The sequence below is a fragment of the Parus major genome, chromosome 2, assembly GCF_001522545.3.
Source record: "Parus major isolate Abel chromosome 2, Parus_major1.1, whole genome shotgun sequence".
Lineage (NCBI taxonomy): Eukaryota > Metazoa > Chordata > Aves > Passeriformes > Paridae > Parus > Parus major.
Window position 1 is genome coordinate 11,255,474 of NC_031769.1, and position 19,235 is coordinate 11,274,708.

Below are 19,235 nucleotides of genomic sequence, written 5' to 3' on the forward strand. Positions count from 1 at the left end.
GGGGTGTAGGAGCTTGAGTGCTGCTGTTTTTTCTTGCTCCAGGTTTTTTCCCGGGCTTTTTGCACACAGTCGCTCCCTTCCCTCAGGTTTTCTGCAGAGCTTTACCTGTCGGTAGCCACACACCTGCACCGGGCTGCTCGGGCTCTTTTCCCGCAGAGGCCGAGCGCTCGGTCCAGCGGTGCGGGGGCAGACCCCGGCGGCCAGGGGCTCCCTCAGCGACCGCGCTCCGCCTCGCCCGCCGGTGCCTCTCCCGCAGAGCCATGGATCACCAGCCCAAGTTCTTCGAGAACCTCTCGGGTGCCGGGAAGGCCATCGCGGTGCTGACCAGCGGCGGCGATGCCCAAGGTAGCGGCTCACACCGTTTACTCCGGGAGCACGGGGAGGACGAGGGAAGGAGCCGAGGGGAAAGGAAAACGGTGGGGAACTGCGGACACTGTGGGGAGTTGGACAGCAGCAGGAGAGGGCGAGGAGCCCCTTGAGGGCGGTGTGAGGGGCAGGAAGGAAGGGCCTCCCCTCCTGGCTGGGCGCCCATGCGGGAGGCCGGGGAAACAGCGTGGGCTGCTTCAGGGCTGGTGTTGGGAAGCCACGGTGCGGCACATGGAGGGAGTGGAGAGAGGGCTCTGGGAGCGATTCACAGGGGATTGCAGTGGTGCTCGGGTTCCTCTTTCCGTGCTGGCCTTCGACCCGGCTTTCCTACTAAGCGCATTTAAAAGATAAATAATTTCTGTACGGCTTGGGCGCTTGAGGTTCAAACGTCCCCTCGCCCCTTCCTTCCCCTCTCCCTTCCTCGCCACGTTTGCTCTGCCCCAGGCTGGGCAAGGGAGAGGGTAGAAACACTGCAGTAACTTTTACTACCAAGATGTCTCGTTCCCTCGAGAGACGGTGGGGTGACGAGGGATGGCTGATGCAGGAGGGGGAGGAGGAGGTCGTGCTGCCCGGCACGGCGGGCGGGAGGCTTGGCTGCGCTGCTGGGGCTCTGCCAGCCCTCGCCTCATCTGCTTTTCACTTCGTTTTGGCACCAGCAACACGTTTACTCTCCTACCCGTGGTTTAGAACGCTCAGATGGTGGTTTACTCTTCCCCCGTAAGAGTATATTAAAAACGTGTCTTGCCTTCTTAAATCTCTTCAGTGTAGAGGAAGTCGTAGCTGCTACAGGACAGGGCAAACAAAAGACCTAGAGACATTAAGAGGGATGGCAAAGAAAAGAGGCTTGATCACAATATACCTAGTCAAGAATCCATTTTTTTCTACACTTTAGTTTCCGCTTTCCTTCCAGAAAATCATGATGGGTCCTTTCCAGCTCGGCATGTTCTGTGATTCTATGGTTTGAAGTTTCAGTTAATTAAGATTTCAAACCCGCAATGCACCGTGCAGTTCGAGAGGGCTCTTGCTCTGCTTATACCAGGAGAGTTATTCAGTGATAATTGCTTTTAGAACCTTCCCTTAATTTACGGTTATTTTTTTATTTTTCCCGGGAGTGTCTCGAGAGTACTTTCACTTAAAGAAGAAGCGGCACTCATTCGCGTTTGTGAACAGAATAGGAGGTGGAAGCCTCTCCTTCCTTTCTGCGTGCGCTCCGTGGTTTAGGTGCCAGTCTCTCCCCAGATTTTACACGGGGAGCTGCCGGGACCAGCCCGCGGCCGGGGCAGCCTCCCCTCTTCCTGCCCGGGTTCCCCGGCGCGTCCATGCGGTGGTAGCTTGTATGGACCGGTGTCTTCGCTCTCCCTCCCTCCCTCCGCCGGTGTGTACGTGATCCGCTGCGAGTCGCTGCAGATTCCGCCTCTTTGCGTCATATGGGCTGGGAGAAGCATCCTCCCTCCCCCTACCCGCAGGAATAACGGGGAGCCCCCGGGTTTACCTAGGATTATCCGAAACTCTAATCGGGATAAAAGGGATTTGTTGCCATCGAGGAGAAAAATGTTGCAGTTCTTGAGAAAAAAAAAAAAATAATCGATGCGTTTAAATGGCTTCTCTTTTACCCCTTGGGGGGGCTACACTTCAAGTTTTATCCAGTTTGCCCTCAGTGACATAAATTCCACTGCTGTATGATTCTAGGAGGAACTGAGAATCAGAACATCTGTCTTAATGGTCTGGTGGCCAAATCGCCATTTTAATTTAAAAGTGTGGCAGGGCACTGCCTGAAGCAGCAGTAGCGTGCTCAGCAAGAGGCTGAGCCCTGCAACTTGCTTCCGTGTGGCTGGAGATTATATAATGCAGCAGCAGATGCATCTCCTTTTATAAAGTATTAATCTGCACTTGCCACTGTGTGAATTAAGGCATTTGAAGGACTTGTGGAATCCATGGGTAGCATCTAGACTTTGCATCTGGCAGATTGCCATAGAAGCATGGAGGGTTCCAAAGTAACAGCCTGTGAAAGTTGCTGTCTAAGGAGTGGGGCTGTCACAAAGACCAAAAAAAGTAAACTGGATGCCTTCCAAGCTGTTTCATTGGCAGCATTGTTGTCCCAGCTTTGAAGAACAAGGAAATAAAACCCCCAGCGTTTTAGAACATGATCATTTCATCTGAATCACACAACACAGTGTGTGACCATATGCCCTTACTATCTTGGTAAGAGCAGAGATGTTTAAAATAAGCTGCCTCAAGTCAGTTTGAAGGTTAGGAGTTAAACAAGGGACACAATGAGTCATGCCCTGTCAAGGTCATTTGCCCTTTGGAGGACAAAGTGCAAACGTGTGAGAGAAGTGAAGTCCTGAAGTACACGCAGAAGGAAATAACGCTGCTGTTACTGCTAATATAAAAACAAGCTATTCAAGCAAAGTGTAGGTGAGGCAAAGCTGCTGACTCAGAAGTAGGCAAAAAAATTGTAGTATTAGGAAAAAAAGTTCCAGTCTTTCGTTTTGTTTTGTTTTACATTTGTCAGACACTAAAAGTCTTCAAAGTATCTGTAATCCAAACTGAACTCACAAACAACTGAGTAGAAAAAACAGCTGTTAAACATAAAATCTTAACAGGTGTCAGTATTTAGATTGGTCTGTAAGTCTGAGCATAGAATGAAATATACGTGAAATTATTTTAAAGTGAAGTTACTCACTTTGCTGTCATTTTTACTCCTAATAATTTAAAAGTAGTTTTATGTAAATTACACAAGGCTTTCTATTTATAGGGAATGTTAACTTTTCAGTTACTTCCCTGCATTGGTGCTACTTCCTTGAAAGTTTCATTTTTCTTGTTTTTCTACCTGTGGAATTTCAGAAACTATAGAATATATATGTGTCATACTGGACTTTTTTTTGTGGAGTTAAAAGAATTTATCAGTGATCTGTTTCACAGGAAAAAAGTTCTCTATTTAGTACACTTAATATGTGTAAGTACTGAACTTGACAGTCTATCATTTCAGCTAGCCAGGTGTTAAATTGTGAACTAAAAATATACTTTCCACCATAATCACAAGTACCTTGAGAGGCAAAAGAAGTTCTGACAATCAATTCTCAATATTTATGGGTTGGTTCAGTTTCTGGACTATTTCTAAATTGTACTGGTTGCAGCTCAGGAAGGTGGTTTAATAAATGGCGTTTAATAAGTCACTCGTCTCACTTTGTGGCATTCTCTTGCCATTCTGCTTCAGGTCATGAAGTACTCTGGTGGAATTTTCTGTGGGTTGCCAGTGGCTGCCACAGACAGTTTTGGCCACCATAGGTCACTGACGTTCACACAGCCTCCAAACAACCTATTCCGGGAGCGTGGTAGGTACAGCTCGGCGGCAGGAAGAGTCATCGGGAAGCCGCTGACAGGTGGTTGTGTGCTCCTGGGGAAGGATGTGTTTGTGGCTACAGAGCCACTGCCCAGACAACTGACTCAAGATCATTGTCTTTGAATAGGACCATGTTGTTTTTCAGATAAACTCAAAGATCCGGTGTTGAGGAGGACAGCAGAAGTAAGGGATGTAATGGCCTGGAATATCATAGCCCATCCTGCTTAAGTAAGCAGCTACATGTCTCTACGTTCAAAGCATTCTAGGCTTTGCAAAGTTCCAAGGCTTAGTTAGCAGTATAGATATACAACTCTTGTCCTGGTGACATAGACTGGAAGAAGAAATTTTGGTGCTGAACAAATGAAAAAGCTCAACTCCTTCAGCAAATGCTGGGTTTAAAAACAGCTTGAAAAGAACTCTAAAGAAACCTTTTGGATTCCAGTGTTTTGGAATATCACAGACCATGACTGTGGATGCAAAGATTTACATATTTATCCTCCTGAAGCGTTAATGGCTGAGGAACATCATAAGGCATATTTAATATAGTAGTGTGAGTGTATGTGATCTTGTCCTGGTAGCAAAGTTTCTTTTTCCACCAGAAGCTTCTCAACTAATAGAGTAAATAAAATAAATATTTTTTTTAAAAAAAAGTCACAAAATAAATGTGAATAATGTGTAAATAAATGCTTTTCTTCTGTCATCCACAATAGAGTTTACTTGTTAACACTTATGTAATTTGAACACAATCACAAGGAATTTTTGTGTTCTACCCCCCCCCACAAAGGCACCTTTTCCAGCTAAGAACAGTGACTGCAAATAGACACGCATATGAAATACATTTATGTGTCTGTAGATACAATGTTATAAGTACTATTTGTATGTAAAATTAAGGAATGTAGTTATTAATGGATTAGTGTGACTATTTCAATGCATTAAATATTTTTGAGACTTCAAATCTTCTATAATTATTCAATGATTGAAACTGGTCTCTTTTTAATTTTTAAGAAGGTATGTTTACAATCTAGGTGTTCTGCTACTGAGTATATTTGTACAGGAGAATGTTCTGATCTAATACAGTTAGTGTTTAGAAAAATTGTGTAATGTTTTCTTCAGGTATCTAGAATAATTACTGTGATTATATGCAATAAAATGTGATGTAATTAAAAGTAAACGGAACAAATTCAAGTTGTATTTTTAATTACTTGTTCAATTCTTGTATTTGACTGCTTCTCTTTTGATGATTATAGGCTCTCACTGACATAACCATTTACATATTTGAATAAAGTCTTCCTGTTTGGTGATGTTTAGACATTTCCCTTAGTGATGTTTGCTATATAGTCTTTTAAGTCTGAATCTTTATTCAGGGTAGCACTGAAACATATGTGCTAAGTCATTATGCCTGTGTTAAAGCCAATGTTTATCTTTAAAATTGGTGGTACTTAAGTATTTCTTGATGCTTGTCCAAGATGCATAGTTTTGATTTTGCTTTTGAATGGTTTATGTTACAGTTATTTATTTAAAGGCATGTCTAGCTGGCTAAAGCAAGGCAAACTTGGCTTAAACACAAACTCGTGTAGAACCTCCTGTGTTGTAGTGGTATGTAAGTACGTGGACAAGGATGTAGGCACAAGAGAGGGCTACTCCTTTAGAGGCAGAGAGTCTCTGAAATAATTGGAAGATCTCTGCAGTATTGTTCGTAACCCTGTTACGAAAACCAAGTGCTTCTTTAAAGGACAATTGAATAAACAAGGTCAAGGACAATAAATTACCAACTTTTAAGTTAATTCAGATGTTATGTAAAGCCCTAAAAGTAGTTGTATTTCCCTTAATCTTTGCTGACTCCGAAAGAGCAGAATAAATATTTCCCTCTTTCCAAGTCTTTAATGCAAAAGCAACTTGTAATTCAGAAACATTTTAAATAATTCTTAAATTATTTTTTTAAAATACTGGTTTTACTTGTGGCTTTCTTTTGAAGCTGTTATTCTAATCCTGTATGTTTATCAAACTGCATTTATTATTCAGGCCTAAATCTGCAGTTAACCTGGTAAATCTCTTTTAAAGCAATAAGCATGAGTAATAACATTTCATGGTTATTATGGTAATTCACAAATACTTTTGTAAGACTCCACAAATAATGAAATTTTATTAGACAGTCCTACAGAGGCTTAGTGAAATTTTTGTGTGTTTTTTCTCGAATTACTGCAATTTATACAGCCACATTGTAGAAGTCTAAAGCTGTAATGTGCTAGCTGTATTTTGTAAGTGTCAAATTCTAACATCCTTTAGTCCTCAGCCCTTCTGAAATGTAAGCCAGGAGCCTGCCAGTAGACAGCCAAGTCCTTTTTCTGTGTAAGGAGATAAAATATGCAACACAAAATAACAATAAAATGTAGGTTATGCAAACTTACAACAAAGCTGCAGTGGTAGTATTGGGAAGATGCTGTCTGTACTCTGTTGGACTTTTTTTTCCTGGGTTTTTGCCTTTTCATGGAGCAGGCAAATAGTGAATTTTACCTATTTTTCATGCAAGAAACATGGAAACTGAAGGTATTCACTAATGAAGTATGTGGCAGTATTAAGAATTTATATACAAACTTTCCTCAAACAAACCAAACCAGACAACAGCAGCTCCCCTCCAAAAAAACCCCAAAAGCCAAGACAGAACTGCCAAAAAACCTCCGTACCAAGCAACAACAACAAAAAAGCCTCCCACACAGCATGTGCTTTAATAGAAGCAGGCTGTGGGCTTTGGTGAAAGGAGTACCTTGTTCTGAGTGTTCCTGTTTGTGGAAAATGGCAGTGCTGTGATGAACTGTCAGTTTGGTAAAATTAAAGGTCTTTGTCTCTGAGGAGTGTTAATTTTTGTTATGAAAACTGTTTCACTGGGGAGATAGCTTTGCTCTGTTTATTTTGAGATTTATCATGCTAACTTTCTTTTCATTACAGGCTGTCAGATGAGATTCACTGTTTTTCTTTGGCATCACCCAGTTCTTTGTGTAAAGCTGTGCCTTTAGCTGTTTTGGCATTTGAAAACTTTTCCCAGCTATGCCACAAGGCTGACTCTGGCTGAAAGAATTCTTGCTACAATTTCCTAAAACAGAACTTAGGTGAAAACACTGTTACCTGTGTTTTTTGTTTTAAGTGTAAGTGACATCTACACAAACAGCAAAAGTAACTTTTTAATTTTGGCGAACTTAATTTTTTTTGTTTCAAGTTGAGCAACATCAGGGACTTTCTGGTGTGTTCATAAGTAATGCATCTTTGAGAAAACCTCAGCCTGATTCTTCAGAGAGGTTGACCTTTACAGCTCAGTATTTTTTGCAGTAAAGATAGGTACTGTAGGATTACATCTTTTTGACTTGCTGTGTAGTTTATATATTCTAGTTATCAGCTTTTTAAATCTCCAGGGAGGTGCACACTTAACATCCACGTCAAGCAGCAGAGCTTACCTACTACTTGTCTGTTTTGATACTAAATGCACCAGAGTTGGAGGATTTGTGCATAGTACTTGGACTTGTCATCCTTTTTGCATCCGTTTTTTACTGATGTGCCAAGATTATCAAGTGTAGCCTAACTGCTTCTCTCGTCATGCTTTGTGTGATCTCTTATGTTTGTTTTAGTGGTATGGATGCAATTAGTTGATTAGTTTTGGAAAGTTCCTGAATAATGGGTAAGGTAATGCAGTGTCTGAAGGGATGAGTTAGAAATTCCTTTGCCCTATGTAGAGGGACCAGTGGAACTTCCACTGTGGCTCAGGAGGTTGTGTTTGACTGTGGGAGTTAAATGGAAGATTTTACAGCAGTATAATTTGTCAGAGGTCTGTGAGCAGGGAATTCCAATCAGAGCTTGCATTTTTGGGACTAAAGTGGAGTTCAGATGTTTTTCTGTCAAATGAGTCAATGTAGCATTATTTGTGTTAATTTACTGCGACTTTTGTCTTTTTAAATAACCATCTGTCTAGGTCAACTTTGGCTCTGCTCCCCTCAAAATGCTGTATATACACCTGTGTTATTCTGGAAATCTCAGAAAAACTGTTATAATTTCTCATCTGAAGAAGCTACATTTTAACTTTCTGAATGTTCTGCATTTCAGACTGAAAACTAACCATTACTGCAAAATTAATTTACTTTGTTGTTCAGTAGCTGTAACTTCTACAATGCTATTTTGCAGTCAGCAGCAGTTTAATCTCTGATTAACACACACACACTGGCATTCACATAATTATTGTAACAAAGAATAGTTCTGAACCCTTCATGCTCATGGGCTCTTTGCACTGTCATTAAGCAAATTTTTGTTTTAATGGATGCTGGTCATTGTCTTTCTTTAGGAATGAATTAATGCTCCCTTTATTTTCAAGACTCTGAAAATTTTTGGTATACATAAAATGCTGGATGACTATAACAATGTGATTTTGCTTTTTCTTCCCAGGTATGAATGCTGCTGTGCGCGCAGTAGTACGCATGGGAATCTATGTAAATGCCAAAGTCTATTTTATTTATGAGGTTAGTTTTTGTTTCATTCATTCTGTATTTTGTCTTCTAACTAAACTTGAGTTTTTGTAGAAACACTGTGGAGAGTAAATAGTATGAATTAAAAAACGCTGTAGGTGCCATCCCTTTTCATTGTGTGTTTTATTTAGTACTTTACATTTTTATGGAAGTTTACATGTCAAGTATATTCTAAAACTATGTAATTTAAAAGTAATTTCTTAAATATATGGAATTCTTTATGTGCCACCAAAGACTTGAAAGCAAAGAAAACCAGAGGTGGTTGTCACCCTGCAGTGAGCTACAGATCTGTGCACTTGTTGGATGTTTGGCCCCACTTACTGTACTTTGTAAATGTTTTCCTAAACCTGGTTAAACTACTGATTCTTAATCCTTTACTCCATTTTCTTAGAGTATGATAAGGATGTATCCTCACCCTCATTTCACAGCTTGATTTTGATAGAGTACAGTGGCACTGCTGCCATCTTGCCTTGGCTTGTCGGTAGAAAGCTGCAACTGAAGAAACTCAACCAACAAAGAAAAGAAAAGCCACATCAAAAACTTGGCCATCATTGGTCTGTCCTGACATCAGAATTTTGTGACTGAAATTTGTAACTGTATGTGCAGAAAGATTGTCAGTTTCTGTAGTAGTTATACAATAAGAAAGAGAGATGGGACAAGTTTAATGTCAGTGCTGTGGTGACGCTCCATGTACTTGACTTCCTGCAAGAAGCAGTTTGACGTCCTTATAAAGGATGCTTTCAGGTTTTAAACAGTTTCTGTACATTAAACAATACAATAAATATATTGATTCTGTTCCCACTGGAACTCCTGTACAGCTCATTAGTAGTTTGAGACTATTACAAATCATAATAAAAAATTGATATGGGGGAAAGCTTGGTAGGTACCAAGTAAAGTCTAACTTAAATATAAAAATACAGAGTACTAAAATTTATTGAAGTGCTCAGAAAATACTTTAGTTTTAGTTTTGTGCATGGCAAATACAGATTTATCTTTAAAAAATGTCTGTTTATCCATTTTTTTCCCTGTCTGCCTGTTCCGATAGCTCATTTACTAATGAGATGCAGAGTATATTGAAATGCAAATAAGCAGAGGACTGTGCTCCAAAATTCTTTCCTGCTACTGTGCTAACAGCAAGTTGCTCTGAATACTTAGTGTTTGCTAATTACATGGCCAATCTCTGGAATTCCTTCAGTGTTCAGCTGTTTTGCAGGCTCACTGAAATGGGTCAGATACTTCTCTGGAAGTAAGAAGGGAATTTTGGACATCTTTAAGGCCAGAAATTGGATTTGAATTTATTTTTTAATTAAGCTTAAGTCAAGATTTGCTATATTTTTTCACCTTTTAAACATATTTGGTATCACAGTGTTAAATTTCAAGAGAAATTTGAATATTTGATTTTTCTGAACTTATCAAAATAGCACTATTTAAGTTATCATGTGTTCCTGTGTTTGGTAGAGCTGGCCAGTGTGAAGTCACAGATATTTCTGAATGAAAAGTGATTGTAAAAAATAAATCAGTGTTGGGAATTTTGAGTTTACCCATATATATTGTCCGTCTTCAGTGTAACAGTAGGGTCTGGGGAGAAATGCACATTTCACTGCAAGAATGGGCTGTTAAAAAGATCTTTGCTTCCAGATTAGGCCGTTCAGTTCTGTGTTTTGTAAAGTACTGAACGCTTAGCTTCTCTGACTGGTGATAATTGAAATGAGTAGTCACTTTTCTTTCACAATGCCTACAAGTACCTAAGAGAAACAGGGTTGCAAGCATTGAAATGAAACAGCTGTTTAATTTTATGCCTTTGAAATGGGAAACAGATGAAGGTGACAAGTGTAATTAAGGTAAAAATCTTCTTCTGAGACTTGTCACTAGTGTTCCCTGCTAAAAGCCTTGGTGTGATGTATAAAGATGTATAAGGAGGAGGTGTATTTTTGGGTATAGTTTGAGTTATTTAATAAGATGTTCCTTCTGAGTTACAGTTTATTGAATGTAACTTGAGTGTGTTAAGCAAAGAGAAGACTGTATCTTAAGCCTACTTTTTGAGCATTTTAACATGTAGGTCAGGATAAAGTGATTTTTGTATTGAAGTTGCTCTGAAAAAGTTGAAGGAAAAACCTGAAGTGACAATATCCAAGAGGAAAAAAACTGTTCTTGTTTGGTTCCAAAAATCGAGTTTTAAAGGTCTCAGCCTTTTCAAGCTTACTTTGCTGAAGTCATCATATGCTCTGTTTCTCCTGTAGCTATGTCTGTCATGTGAACTTTCTTGCACTGCAAAATCATCTGTCTTCTACAACTGTGGCCAGCACTAGTTTCATATTCTAAGATATTCTCTGTTTTCCTAACTCCATTTTTCTTCATCTTGTGATGAGAGATTATCAAGATAAATGAATTAAAATTGATAATGAATTAGATCTAAGTAATTTTCTAGCCTTGTTTAAACTGGTTTCATGAAAACCCGAAGAAAGAAACAGTTAGATACTGGAATTCATGGTCTGTTTGGACTTCAAGTCCCAAAAGGAAAAAAAGAGTAAACTCATGTAAAAATAAAAACTAGAAGATAATTTATATAAAAGGTATAATTAGTTATATATCTTTTTTATAGTTTATATAAAACCTGTGAATTTATAGCTATAAAATGAAAATCCTATAAAAATAATACCCGTTGTGTATCTTAATTCACTAAAGTTAGTGCATTTCAAAATTCTGCTATTAATTGCAAATCTATACAGTTTGCTGGCTTCACAGTTTCATATTTTGTATTTTATTTTAGTCTGTAGTTATCCTTCTTGACTATCATTTCATTATTCCTCAAATGTAGTCCAGTCTGAATTACAATTTAAATACCCATGGATTAATTTCACTCATGATATGAAAATCTAGGGGCTGGAAGAACGTGTAGAGTATCAGGCTGCTCTAGGGGGCTAGTTTAATTTTTTTTCACTAGTCAGAAGCTATTAAAGTCAGGTTGATTTTTCTTTTGTCTTTTTTCTTTTTAATTGAAAGCGGGAGGAAAAAGTGATGACTCTCATTTATGGCAACTCATTTTAGAAACTTGAGGTCTTAAATATTTATACAAATAACCTGCCATTTTTCCAGGGTTGAAGCATATAGTTCCCAGTGGATGCATGCTCTTGCTACTGAGCTATGGAGCTTTTAGATTCTTCATCTTGATTAAGAGTCTTTTTCTCAAGAGGCCATCATTGGGAATGCAATGGTATGGCAGTCATGGATTTCTGTGAGGAAAACTTCATGTCTTTTCTGTAGTGGTTTGTGCACTCTGTGACAATAGTATTTTATATTGTTGAGCAATGGCTAAGACATTTCAGTAAGTAAATTCATGTAACTGTTAAAGCCCCAAATGTCTCACATGTAACACATCAGAAGTTGGCTTGTTCTTTTTCCAAGGCTTTTGTCTTCAGAGTTCAGGCTGGAAGCCACGTTTGCTCCTGCTGTGCTCTCCTGGAGTTGCAGTGTCTGTGAATGTATCTTGTGAACATTGCACCCACAGATATTTATTCTTATTCTTTGGATATTTAGATTTTGGGTACATGAGGACTAAACATAAAATGGAGCTGATCTTAACGAACTGTGCTTGCTGGTTTTTTGACAGCTTATTTTTTCCATTCTTGCCCCACATTTACAGTATCTCAGTACCCAAGCTCCTGTATTTTTAGGGTCTAAGTAAGAATTTACTTTTTTAATTAATATTAACAGATTCCCACTCTCATATTAAGGTCAGTAGTCACATCTGCCAGTGATTTTCAGTAACCATACAGTTGGAACAGTGGTGAACCTTCAAACACACATTGTCCAGTCCTCATCAGTGTTGACATAACTAAAACAATAAATGGAAATCATCATCATTAATACTTCAACTGTAATTAGCAATTATTTTTTTCCCCCAACAGCTTTTCTAGAAGGCTGTTTTAATTCTATAGCTTGTATCTTTTAATGGTGTGGAAAACAATGTGACAGTTGTACCTTATTCAGAGATAGTGTACACATACTTGGCAGTCAACTGAATTAGGAAAAGTTAATATAACAGTTCAGACAGATCATGATTCCAAAGGTTCCCTGCACTTACCTTGTCGTGGAAGGAATTGTTAATACATCCCCTGTTCTTGCTTGTCTGCACAGATACAGATTCCTGACCAAAATGCACAAGTTCTTTCTACTTCACAGAAACATTGTGCAGAAATGGGTCATAGCTCATCCTTAGCCTAGCTGTGAGATGTTTCATGTCTTACAGACAACTTAAGCTACTGTTTTATTTATTTGTTTTTTTCTGTGTTTTAGATTTATTAATCTGAAAACTGGGAATTTTATTCCATCAATCTTATTTATGTATATATTTCCTATATGTAATACTTCTTTGGATGCACTTTTGTTTTTCCTCTGAAGTTAAAATGGAAGGTGAATGACTTGAGCATACATGAACTGTATATATTGTATATATTTTTGTCAGCTCTCAGTGCATCTTACTGTAGTTACACACTGAATTAAGATGCAACATTACACTATGCTTTCAGGATTTATTGCCAGTGGATCTCTTGAGTTATTGTAGTTGTCAGTAGAAATACATACAGGAAAAGCTATCACTCCATTACTGACTAATATAAGGAACATAGAATTCTATGTTTTAAAAAAAAGCAAACCAGCAAAGCTGGTGATGAATGAACTTGGTAATTTATTAGCCATCATCAAGCTTAGTTGTATCCTCTGTAATGTTTCTTTCTGAGGATCTTCGCACTTTATCTGAGGGAGAAATTTTTCTTAAAGTTGCTATGTGGATTTAGCATTATTCCTTTTCCACTTTGCTCTAATTTTGAGCAAACTGTGTAAATAATGGCTTAACTCTTGAAGTCACTGTGTGTATACATTAGCATACAAAGAGTGTATCCTGTATGTAGGTGCCCACAAGGGAACTGGGAAGATAGTTCACCAGGAGCTGTAGTGATGGGACAAGGAGTAATGGGGTCAAACTGAAAGAGTGGAAATGTAGGTTAAATATATGGAGGAAATTCTTTACTGTGAGAATGGTGAGTCACTGGAACAGGTTTCCCAGAGAAGATGTGGATGCCCCAGCCCTGGCAGTGTTCCAGGCCAGGTTGGATGGGGCATTGGGCAACCTGTTCTAGTGGGAGATGTCCCTGCTGATGGCTGGGGAATCAGAAGTTGATGATCTTTTAAGGTCCCATTGACCCTACACCATTCTTTGTGTATACATTAGATACATATCAGAGTTATTTAGAGAGTATATAAAGTATTGAAAAGGTCTGTTGGATGGCAGAAATTAGAGACGTAAGTAGTTTTCCATATAGATGTTTTTTGCTATTGCTTGATCATATTATCTCTAAATTAATCAGTCAGGTCTCACTGAGCAGAAATTTTCATGCTTTCCCCTTGGAATCCTAAAACACATAATTGAGTAACTTGTACTTTTGCTGTGTCCAGGTTATCTTTACATTCTTATTTTCTCGTGCTGGTGAGGACTCAAAGTTTGACGTAAAAAACCCCATATGTATGATATGAACACCAAGCTGCTTTAGGCTTTGTATACCAGCTTACTGCTTATTTAGTAAATTCTGCATATACTGTGAATCATGCCAAATTAAATTTCTCCAATTTATAATGTCAGTTTTGCTGTTCTCTGAACACCCTTCTTTTTCTAGTTCCTGACTTATTCTTGAAAAAACTGCACAGAGAAAAATGTTAACTAGTTGTTCCTTGGCATGGGGAATATGAACACATAATCTAAAATGGAGACATAAACATTGTCATGGTCATTCTTTAGCAGTTTTTCTTTTATTTTTCTTAACATGTTATGATTTTCCTTGTGGATTTATATAAATGTCAAAAAGTTGAATGGTAGTTCTAGTTTTATTCTGGTGTCTGTCAGGGTTTTCCAAACTTAGGACTTGACTGCTTTTCCTTTTCTTTTTTTCTTGTTTCTTTTCATTTATTTATTTGTTTCTTTGTTTACTTTTAATCAATGTTGACAATATCACCTAATGGAAAAGAATCTGTAATTGCCATTAGAACAGTATTTTTGTAGAGAGGTAATAAAGCAAAGCCAGGTGGGGTTTTTTTGTTGTTTTTTTTTTTTTTTTTAACTGCTTGCTAAATAGTTTTCCTTCTTTCAGATAAGTGTAGTTCTTATATTACAGCATGCAGTGGTTTTAGAAGACCATTTAAGTTAAGCTATTAGGAATTTCTTAAATTCATCACTAAACATATTTTTTCCTATTAAGTACCTTTTATTTATTGTGTGACTGCTTAAAAAAAAATAAAGGTTGTGTCACCTGATTTCTTGTTCTTTCATAAAAAAATTTTGGTTATTGCTCATTATCTTGGTTTGCTTATTACCAGCATGGGCTTGGGGGGAGGAATGTACAATGTGCTGTAAAGATTTCCTAAGTTCATGGCCCCAGGCTGAGGTTATGTTTTTAAGGAACATATTTTATAATGTCTTTCAAAGTTCTTTGTAGTCTTCAAAAAAAAACAAAACAAATTGACTATTTATTCTTAAAGAAAAGGCACATTACTATTCTAGTTTAGTAGCTGTGTAATCTGTATTAATTATTGTCTTATCTTGAAGTTGTTTTTGCAATTGATCCTTTTGGAGGAGGGTTTGTTTTGCTTTATCCCCCCCTTAAAAGAAGCAGTGATACCTCCTTGAATATTGTTTAATTTAAATTGAGTAATTTTTTTTTATTCAGTGTTTATAATTAAAGCTGTATTAAAGTGCACAAGGTAACTATTACTGTAGTGGAAATTTGATGTAGTTTTTAAAATCAGACTTATGAAATACCTTCCCTTTTACAGGGTTACCAGGGAATGGTTGATGGAGGTGACAATATTGTAGAGGTTTCATGGGAAAGTGTTTCAAGTATCCTGCAAGTGGTAAGTGCTAAGGGGTGAGAGTGGGACCCAAAACTTTCTTATTCAAACAAAAGAAAGAAAATTCTAAACCCAGGCAACCACTGTAATTATGTATTTGAACTGTGTCATGACCGAATGACCAGCATGTACCACTTCCAGCAGACCCTGATTTCTACAGTGTGGATGGCTGACACTTGCTAAAGATCTTGCTGTGGTCTTGAATTTGGAACCCAGAAGTAATCTTGAAAACCTTTGTTCTAGATTTGCAACATCACATGTCATTAGCTTCCTAAAGCCATATTGACAAGTCTATATTTAATAAAAAAGGCATTATAGGGCCAAAACATGACCCAGCTCTGTTTTGTAAGGCAAATAATTTCTTACGAAACCCTGTTGTGTTACCCTGTTACCCTTTCTGTGTAAGTGGATGTAGAATTACAGTAACGGGTGTAATTACAGTGCAGTTCTGCAGAGCTCAGATACTGCCAATGACTTAGTACATTTTATTACAACATTCTGCAGTGTGGCCATTTGCATCTCCTCAGCTTTTGCTCAGCATGGTAATGTTGTTACCTCTTCCAGAGCAGGTGCTATGTTTGGCGAAGAGGCCTTACTGCTTGCCAAGCTTTCTGAAAACTACCTCCAGGTGAAGCATGGGTTTCTTTGGAGTTTTTTGTAAAGTTAATGAACATAAAGCAGTTAGCAGAGACAATTTTTTTTTTTTTTTAACCAATGCCCTGGAGTATTGTGAGGTATTCTGTCACCTGTGTTTGGTTGTTTTTATTTTCTTCTTTTTTTCCCCCGTGTCTATCTTAAAGGATCTGTAAATAGAGTCATAGAATATATCAAGTTGACAGGGACTCATAAGGCTCCTTGAGTCCTAAAAATAAGCAATATGACTAAGAGCATCATCCAGATGGACCTTTACGATGATGAGAAGATTGAGTTCTCTTGGCCAAGCCACACAAGAGCATAGGCAGGAGCAGGATGTAGGGTCCTATATGTGTGCAGTGTAAAAGAAAAACATCTTTCTGAGCTTAATAGCTGGTAATTCAACAGACCAACAATGAACCTTAGCATGTATTTACAGAATGTGTTTAGTTGTTTTGATGAGAAAGGTTTTTCAGCCCATTGTATATTTTTCTTTATTCAGAACAAGTAGCACTTTGTTTCAAGTACAGTTTCTTTTCCTTTTACAGCTGTTCTTTCTAAGTATGAAAATACCTAGTTTTAGAGACATTTTTTAGTCCTGATTTTTGTTCTTTTGAGCATCTCTGTGTGTACACATCTACCTTTTTGTCTGGAGACAACTGAATTCCGTTCCACTTTCTTTTTCCTTTCCACTAGCAACTATGCAACACAGGTGACAAACTGGCCCGAGAGCTGAAACATGTATTGATAGGATAAATCATGTCAGTACAGCCACTGCAGATTTGAAGTTCAAATTTAGATGGATGTCACAGATTTACTATAAGTTGAACTGAGGGGAATGTTTATGCAAAATAATGATGTAATCATCTCCAGATTTGTTTGCAGGAAAAAAAAAAAATTTTTTTCAGTCTTAATTGATACTATTTTTTACTGTGACAATAAATAAGGGAAAAATTAAACTTCTTGAATGACTGAACAACATAAACACAGAAGACGTGTAATATGTATCCAGCAAGACACCCAGAAATTCTCAGTGATGGGGAAGTTCAATTATTTATAAAAATGACCACCACCATTTCCAAAAGAAGCTTTTTAATTCATATTAATAAATGCAACAGATAATAAAACAGAAAATGTTGTATTAATCTGATCTGTAAGAAATTAAAGGCAATTATTTCCATAATTTTGTGGAATGACAATGCTAATTTTGAATTGCAGGGATACATTTTTTCTCTTATTGTTCATGTATCTCTTTGATAATAGGGGGAAAAATACTACACAGAGGCAAATAATTCAAAATGCTTTAGTAGCTATTATATCACTTTTCCTTTTGCCATTAAAGTAACAATGTATTTTTTGTAATACTGCTAAAATTAATCCCATGTAATTTAACATTTTCCTTCCAGAATAGCTCTTTATCAGTCATTTCTCAGTGTTTGTTTTGTTTTTCCATTGTGTGTGTATCTGCTCTCGAACATAAATTCCCACAGGTTTGATAACATTTTGTTTAATCATTACTTTATCTCGCTCTAAAATTAAAAGACAGAGGTTGTGCTACAAAATCCATGGTTAATCCATCTCAGAAATACAGTTTTGTATCGGATCATTAACTCCAAGTGCTGTTCTTCCCTTTCCTAGGGCGGCACAGTGATCGGCAGCGCGCGCTGCAAATCCTTCCGCACGCGCGAGGGCCGGCTGCAGGCCGCCTTCAACCTGGTGCAGAGAGGGATCACCAACCTCTGCGTGATCGGCGGTGACGGCAGCCTGACCGGCGCCAACCTCTTCAGGGAGGAGTGGAGCGGGCTGCTGGAAGAGCTGGCACAGAAAGGTGAGTGTGCCTTCAGGGCCCCTAGACTTCACCTCCAGTGTGCAGGGAAGTTATGAACCCTAACTGTAGCTGTGCAGACTGTATCCAGAGGGTATCTCTGAAGTTTAAAAATCATTGTGTTCATTCTAGGAACTCGCGTGGTTCTTCATCAAATAATAGCTTTTGGTTTCTGTACATCTGCTCATGCGTATCATAAAGGTCCAAAAAAGGCCAAATAAGTTACTGGGCAACAGTCTGTGTGGTTTTTTTTTCTCTATTACGAATAATTTTCAGGATCTGAACTTTTTTACCTTTTGCTTGAAAAGCCCTATGCCCTCATATGCAATCTGAGGTGGTAATTCCTTTCCTACAACAAGCTACACATGTGTATGTTATTAAATTATGATGCTTTCCTGCCTGTATGTCACTATTTGTTTAAGATTGGAATATTAAGCGATCATTGACAGAAGTACAGCCAGCCCAGTAGTTGTCTTTGATAGCATCCAGGGGAATGTACAGGGAAGAGTAAAGAGTAAAATAATGCTGTGCTGATGCTCATAATACATAAATACTCTGATAGCTTCCATCCATTTCTGTCTTTGGGGCTTCCTGAACCAGATGCTGTTAGCAGTCCTTAATGAATTTCTCTTCCATGAATGTATACAGTCTACTTGAAAGCATACAGAGTTTTGCTGAAAACATTGTGTAGCAAGGAGTTCTGCAGCTTCATTGAATAATGAAGATTGTGAAGAATCTTCTGTTTGTTTTGATCCTGCTGGCTTCTAGATCATTTGATGTCCATAGTTTCTATGTTAGAATAAACCATGATCAATCCTGCTTCCTCTCTGCATGCCACTTGAGATTTTACAGCTGTCTTATTTTCCCTTCATCATCTCTTTTTCTAGATGGATGAGTCCTAGTTTGCTTAGTTGTTCCTTATATGTAAGTTCTATATCTTTGATCATCTTTGTTGCCCTTCTCTGAACCTTTTCCAGTTCTACCCTGTTTTGAGGTGGGGAGGACCACAACTGCACCCAGTTTTCAAGATGAGGGCAAACCATGGATCTACACAGTAGTATAATGATCTTTGTTTTGTTCTCTATTCCTAATATTTTCTAATATTTTTTTTTACTGCTGTTGGGCATTGAAGCTGATTTATTAATGAAAACAGCATTATTATATTATGCTGGAAATAGTGTTATTTTGTTTGTGATGTTAGGGTACATTTTTTTCATGTGTCTTAGTTTACATTTATCTGCAATGAATTCCATCTGATACTTTATTGCTCACTGTGTCTTGTTAGTCTTCATTTCTTCTCAGACACTCCATGCGTTTAGATCCCAAATCAGTTTGATCAGTAAACTTTGGCACTTTGCTGCTCATTCCCTTTTTTAGGTTATTACTGAGTGTGTTGAACAGCGCAGAACTGTAGAACTCCATTGGTTACCTTCCTAATACACAAGATTTTGTGTTTACCACTGCCCTCTGCCTTGTATTTTTTACCCTCTGTTTCACATTATTTATTCTATGAAAAGACTTCTGTCTTATACAGTGACTGCTTAGTTTCCTCAAAATCCTTTGGCAAAAGACTTTGTCAATGGCTTTTTAGAAATCTAAGTAGATTATGTCAACCAGATATTAAGTCACATTTGGAACTCTAGAAGAGGTTTGTAAT

General features: G+C 38.1%; 1 protein-coding gene and 1 long non-coding RNA gene across 5 annotated transcripts in view; both read left to right on the plus strand.

The window, feature by feature from the left end:
* The first annotated feature begins 6 nt into the window (after window positions 1–6).
* Window positions 7–19,235, plus strand: part of PFKP (phosphofructokinase, platelet) — a 42,640-nt gene continuing 23,411 nt past the window's right edge. For all 4 annotated transcript variants that reach the window (XM_015618004.1, XM_015618006.1, XM_015618005.1 and 1 more), the window contains exons 1-4: window positions 7–345; window positions 8,141–8,214; window positions 15,046–15,123; window positions 17,392–17,581. In XM_015618004.1, coding sequence (XP_015473490.1) covers window positions 261–345; window positions 8,141–8,214; window positions 15,046–15,123; window positions 17,392–17,581 — 427 coding nt within the window. In that variant the 5' untranslated portion in view covers window positions 7–260. The remainder of the gene's footprint in view (window positions 346–8,140; window positions 8,215–15,045; window positions 15,124–17,391; window positions 17,582–19,235) is intronic.
* Window positions 352–5,023, plus strand: LOC117245603. The gene is made up of 2 exons (XR_004500459.1): window positions 352–3,704; window positions 3,858–5,023. It is a non-coding gene; the product is annotated as an uncharacterized LOC117245603 (long non-coding RNA).